The 6,606-nt window shown below is 48.5% G+C and overlaps 1 protein-coding gene across 1 annotated transcript; it reads left to right on the plus strand.

Annotated features, from left to right (window-relative positions):
- The first annotated feature begins 259 nt into the window (after positions 1 to 259).
- LOC120801117 (potassium voltage-gated channel subfamily A member 1) lies at positions 260 to 1,990 on the plus strand. Its single transcript, XM_040147668.1, has one exon. It carries the CDS (start codon positions 260 to 262, stop codon positions 1,988 to 1,990), a length of 1,731 nt encoding a protein of 576 aa, XP_040003602.1.
- The last annotated feature ends 4,616 nt before the right edge of the window (positions 1,991 to 6,606 follow it).

Below are 6,606 nucleotides of genomic sequence, written 5' to 3' on the forward strand. Positions count from 1 at the left end.
ATCCAGACCAGCGGCGGCTTAAAGCCTTAAAAGCAGCAACACATATGCGTTCGTGTAAAGAGGAACTGCGGCTGGAGGAGCCGTGATTCACCGGACAGCTCCGTCCCCCTCCGCTGCAGATTCTCATTCTCGTGCGTTTTTTTATTTCGATTTCGATGTTTTAACTTTTTACTTCCTGCGAAATATCGGAGAGGATGTTTGCGCCGCAGCTCAACAAGTCGCTTTCATTTCTCACACATTAACCGTGGATGGCTGCGGAATGGAGATAGCCTTGGTGAGTTTTGAGAACGGCGGCGCCAAAGGGAGCGGCGGCGGCGGCGGCGGCGGCAACAATGCCGAGGAGAGCTGCCGGAACGCGCTGGAGGTCCCCCAGTCGGGCTTCGTGCAGACCGGACTCGGGGAGGACTACGGCAAGGAGCTGAACACCCGGGGGAGTCCTCATCCGCGGCAGCAGCAGCAGCAGCAGCAGCAGCAGCAGCAGAGCTCCTGGAAAATCAACGACATGAACAACACTTTCAGCTGCAGCGAGAACGCCATGGATGCGCTTTTACGCGCGGACCACAGTCCACACCTGTTCGACGACGACATGCTGGACATGGACATGGACACGGAGAGCAACGAGAGGGTGCTCATCAACATAGCCGGGCTGAGGTACGAGACCCAGCTGGGCACCCTGAACCAGTTCCCCGATACTTTACTGGGAGACCCCGCCAAGAGGATTAAATACTTCGACCCGCTCCGGAACGAGTACTTCTTCGACCGCAACAGGCCGAGTTTTGACGGGATTTTGTATTTCTACCAGTCGGGGGGGAAGATCCGGAGACCCGTCAACGTGTCCATTGATGTGTTCGCGGACGAGATTCGGTTTTACCAGCTGGGGGAGGAGGCCATGGAGAGGTTTCGCGAGGACGAGGGCTTCATAAAGGAGGAGGAAAAGCCGCTGCCTCAGAACGAGTTCCAGAAGCAGGTCTGGCTCATATTCGAGTACCCGGAGAGCTCCAGTCCGGCCCGGGGCATCGCCATCGTGTCGGTGATCGTCATCACCATTTCCATCATCACCTTCTGCCTGGAGACGCTGCCAGAGTTCAGGGACGAGCGGGAGCTGCCGGTCACCAGTCGGCCGGACAACAGCACCGCTCCCCGGCCCTCCCTCACCTTCACCGACCCCTTCTTCATCATCGAGACCACGTGCGTCATCTGGTTCACCTTCGAGCTGCTCGTGCGCTTCTTCGCGTGCCCCAGCAAGTCCGAGTTCTCCAAGACCATCATGAACATCATCGACATCATGTCCATCATGCCTTACTTCATCACAGTGGGCACGGAGCTGGCGGAGCAGCAGGGCCAGGAGCACCAGAACGGCCAGCAGGCCATGTCGCTGGCCATCCTGAGGGTCATCCGCCTGGTCCGGGTCTTCCGGATCTTCAAGCTCTCCAGACACTCCAAGGGCCTCCAGATCCTGGGGCAGACCCTGAAAGCCAGCATGCGGGAGCTGGGCCTGCTCATCTTCTTCCTCTTCATCGGGGTCATCCTCTTCTCCAGCGCCGTGTACTTCGCCGAGGCGGACGAGCCGGAGTCTCACTTCTCCAGCATCCCGGACGCCTTCTGGTGGGCCGTGGTCACCATGACGACCGTCGGCTACGGCGACATGAGGCCGGTGACGGTCGGCGGGAAGATCGTGGGCTCCCTGTGCGCCATCGCCGGCGTGCTCACCATCGCGCTGCCGGTGCCGGTCATCGTCTCCAACTTCAACTACTTCTACCACCGGGAGACGGACCAGGACCAGTCGTCCCTGAAGGACGAGCCCAACAGCGGCCGGGCGAGTCCCGAGGCGAAGCGCAGAGGCAGCAAATCATCGGCCAAGTCGCAGGACGTGGAGAACAACGACACGGCCGCTTCGGCGGAGAAGGCGAATATCAAAGCGAACAGCAGCGTGGACTTCAAGAGATCCCTTTACGCCTTCTGCCTGGACACGCGGGAGACAGACCTGTAGCCCTGCAGGCCTCACTCTTTTCCCCTTTAAAAAAAAAAAAAAAAAACTATTAGGGCCCATGGTTGTGTAGAATAAACCCCCATTAATGGGCTCTTAAGTCTTTGCACATAGCGGCCAGGAGGATCAACACATTGCAATCCTGAAAAGTTTTAAGAGCGACTGGGGTTGATTTATAAAAAGCACATTTTAATCCCTCTCATCTGCTGAAGCATATCCTTTAGTGGAAAAAAAAAAAAAAAAAAAAAAAACCACAACAAAAAAACAAACAAACACAGACACAGAAACTGAAACTGAAACTGAAACTGAAACAGAAACAGACACTGAAACTGAGGAGCTCTGAGCCAAGCGCGGTGCGTGCGATGCCCTTTAACAAAGTCCGAACACCTGCAGGACACTCGCTCCTGGGTGACTTCGTTCCGGAGGAGAAAAAAAACCATTTAGCCTGTGCTACAGATAATCAAGGACAAGCGGGACTCGGGATAATTACTTGACATCAGGAGAGGATTAACAGGACCAACCAGTACTGTACTCTTTGTACATAATGTAGGAAACAGTCCATATTTAGCAGTACAACGAAAGAAAAAGCCAAATTTTCTTTTCTTTTCTTTTTTTTTGTACGTTCCCTACATTTAGTCATTATGTTTACACTGAACAAGTTGCAGCAAGTGTGTACATACTTCCCTTGGGCCTACTGTTTATGAATTGGATTATGCTGTTACTGTCAATTTTGAGAAAGAAAGAAAAAAAAAAACAGCTATATTTTTGAGACGCAGGCACCTGTTTCTCCTCCGCTCAGGTTCTGTCTAAGAAGCGAAAACACTTTCCTTTTTTTTCTAAATGACAGAGGAGCTAAAGAGAAGATTTTTAGACGTCGAACAAAAGCCTTGTTTATGAGCATTTTAAACTAAAGAACAAAAAAAACAAAACAAAAAAAAAGGACATAATGTGGAAGTATGTAAACACCGAGAAGAGAGGACAGCGCAGAGACCATCTGGAGAGACCAGGCGACACTGATACCAGGTTAGTGCCTTAAACAATGAACAGCACCTCATTTTTTATTTATTTTTTAACATACTTTGGGTTTTAAAAGCGGTTTTTCATTTGATGGGAATTCCCAGATTCCCAGAGCAGCTGTGTGAAGACACGGAGCAGTTTTGTCCCCAAAGTTTCTCCATACGTTGGGCGACGGTGCTGAAAGAGCAGCTCCTCGGGTACGGAGGATCATTGGCGGCAAAATTCGGCCCCCGTGTTTCCGCACTACGCATCGCTCCGTAACCAGTGGTGGACAGTAATTGGGGACAGTTCGTTGAGGCACTTGTACATTGCCTGGGTGCTTCCATTGTCTGCTGCTCTCTTCCCACTGCGCCACACTGACCCGAGCGTAACTCGCCATTTCACGGGTTAAGGTTTTACCTTTGGGAAGAAACACGATTAGCTCATAAGATACAATTAGAGATCGAAGCAAATTGTTCCCATCCGACGAGTCGGGAATCTTTCAAAGCAGATTACTGTGGGTTGTACTGCAGACCATCACAGGGGGGATGCTTGTGTGCTTATGTACTATATATATATATATATATATTGCAATGCACATGCAGCAGAACAAGAGTAATGTTTTGAACAGTGTGCGTTGACATTGCACAGTGAACCTTGTAGAAGTGGAATGAAATGTTCCTGCCGGACTCTCGTCTCACACTGCTACCGAGGGCGCATGTGAGATTTTCCTTTGCTTTTTAGTTTGGTTAAAAACTGCAGTCGACAGATGGAGTCTGCGGTTCGTTATGCCCATCAGCTGTTTCACTGGGTGTTATCTCTGAAGCAGCTGGGAACTTCCTGCAGTTTTGTCCTGAGAGACCCCCCCCCAAGAGCTCAGAGGTGGGACGGGGGTGTCTTAAAGGACAAAACCAAGTTTTGGCACTTTGGAAAAAAGCAGCGGTTTTACCAAAGTCCACTGTGGCGTTTTGGATATTTTAGAAACAGGTTCCTTCCTTAGAGACGCCCTTTGGTTTCCATCCACTTCAGAGTATGGCAGTGAAACCTGCAGAGACCTAGAACTTGCACAAGCAACCAAACAATAAAACAAACAATACTTATGCAGCGATGACATTAGAATCCCAGTGGAAAATCCTTATAATGCCATTTTACACAGAATAAAATAAAACACATCTGCCACAAATTAAATTAATTAGTGCTTGTATATTTTTGAACCAGGCTAGCCTTTTTCACCTAGTGCTAAGCTAAGCTAACCGTGAGAATAAGCATATTTCCAGACATATTCAACTACTCCAATGGCAGCTTATTTATTTACTAAGTCTGTGTCCATCGCACTTTGTCGCATTTACGTGCAAGCTTGTACGAGTTAGCAACGATGGATCACCGAACTCGGGAAAGTTTCAAGCCTCTGCAGTTTGATTTTTCCTACTGAATGAAAACGTGTCTGTCACAAAGGCAGAAAAAAAACATCTAAACATACAAAAAAGGTACAGCTTGCTTTGGCAGCAATGGAAATACTACATGACTTGTAATAAAATGGCTAAGAAAATGCAAAAACACTGGTATAGTCCTAAATTATACACAACAAATGTGGACATACTCTGGTTTAAAGCAGGTGACCTTTCAGTCTTTAAGTAACTATCGGCTATAAAGTCAATACTGTACACATTATGGTTATTTAGAGGCTAATGATACAGAGTGACAGACCAGGATCAGGACTACTGTGATCATTACTACATCAGCATAAGTGTCTGTTGGTAACTGACCGGAGAGCCGCCAGCTGAGTCGAAGGCGGCGAGAGATTTACGACGGCGCCTGAGACCAGCGGCTGGATGAGGAGAAAAACAAAAAAAAACAAAACTCCAAAATGAACCTTTCACTAATTCTGACGTCTTTCTTTATTTAAAACAAGCTCCACGCTGCACCTGTGACTCCCGTGTGAGCCTTGAAGGATCGGTTGTAGTTCACTGTCTCACCAGAAGTGTAGCAGTGAGGGGAAAGGTGGAGCTAACCCAGGGCCCCAACGTGAAGAGGGCCCCTCAAAAAGACTGGAATGAAAAGTTTGTTTTTATCTGCAAATTTGGGCTGATTGCACATTTTATGGCTGGAATAAATACATAGTTTGACAGAATATTTCTTGGATCTAAAGCAAAGCTAGAGGTTCTCTGCTCTGTATGTTTTATCTGTATGTATATATATGTATAGAGACACACACACACACACACACACACGTATATGTCTTTCAGTTTTCTAAAGTTTCAGTGTGTCACCTCTGCACTGCAGCAGCCTGGGTGAGCACTTGTTGGAAACTAACTCTCATTCGCTTGTATTTTAATCCTGTCTCAGTGTAGGCACCTTGGCCCTAATGCTCAGGGTCTGATGAAGACCCAAACAACACCATGGAAATAATGTGGTATAATGCCCGAAAATCTCCTGGTAAAAGCTGCGCCTAGCAATCACAGAAGCCGAAACATGCTGAGGTTTCGGATTGTGCAGACTTTCCTGAATGCGTCACAAACGCTTCGTTACGGATTAATCCAATAGTAATCTAATAACTACGGATGGGCGTGTTTACTTGTTGCCTTAGTCAGTTGTAAAGGTGTTTCAACCACGGAGGCCGCGTTTGTACGGGGCCCATGTTTTTATGGAGCCGGTTTTGTGCTCAGGGGAGAAAACTGAGCAAATCTTGGATTCAGACGTTGGTTTTCCGCTTCAACAGACGCGTTGAAGCGAAAATGAGACGAGGTCGTTAAAAGAAGCTCCAGCCAGAGCTCAGACGACGGAGAACCACGTGGAGAACGTGATGGAAATGCCAGGGAGGTTCCAGCCTCCTCACGGCTCCTCACAGATCTGACGGTTTCCGTTCCCTCGCTGGAAGTGACGAGTAGCGTTTAAGTCACGTGATTCATGTACGTCAGCGTTTAATCTCCAAGTTTGTTTCCGTTGCACTTTGTCGCATTTTGTTTTCATCGATACACCAGGTTTCCCACTTCGGCCGGGTGTGAAAACTTCTTTTTTGGCCCCCTTTCAGTTCAGCTTAGTGCACAGGAAACAGGTGGGTGGAGATCTACCTGTCACAGTCGCAGTCATTGTGTGCTCCAGCATCAGGACTTGTCTCGGCTGGAGCCTTGAAGAACAGCCTCGACAAATGTACGCTGACGCGGACACGGCTGTCCGCATAGTTTTGGCCATGTGGTGTGGATGCAGTTAGCGTCGGGTGATGCTCAGGTGACTCAGGTGACCTCTGACCTATTCTGTGCAGTGAGATTTGGGCTGACTGAGTTCAATACTTAAGACAGTGTGAATATGTGTCCGGGGTCTAGTGTTTATTGTTGAGATGAAAGAAATGAGAAAAAGCAGCAACAAGGGATTTCAGTCATTACTGTGAATCCTACACATTCAACATCAGCCTTTCGACCGTCTGGAAACGATGAGTTATGTTTTCTTTTTTTTTCGCCAAATCATCTTGGCTCGGGTTTTGCTGACCTCGTCATCCAATCATCCATCAGCTCTTTCCTCCTGCCCTTAATCATTTCAGGGGCTCTTCTGTTGATTTCCGTGAGCGGTCCAGGTCCCCTCGCCGCCTGAATCCGGTTAGATTACATAACGTTTTTTGTTTACTC

Source organism: Xiphias gladius, chromosome 2 (assembly GCF_016859285.1).
Source record: "Xiphias gladius isolate SHS-SW01 ecotype Sanya breed wild chromosome 2, ASM1685928v1, whole genome shotgun sequence".
In the NCBI taxonomy this organism is placed as follows: Eukaryota; Metazoa; Chordata; class Actinopteri; order Istiophoriformes; family Xiphiidae; genus Xiphias; species Xiphias gladius.

Excerpts from the sequence above, each read along its gene's own strand:
- LOC120801117 (XM_040147668.1), top strand. The coding sequence starts at position 260 with ATGGAGATAGCCTTGGTGAGTTTTGAGAACGGCGGCGCCAAAGGGAGC.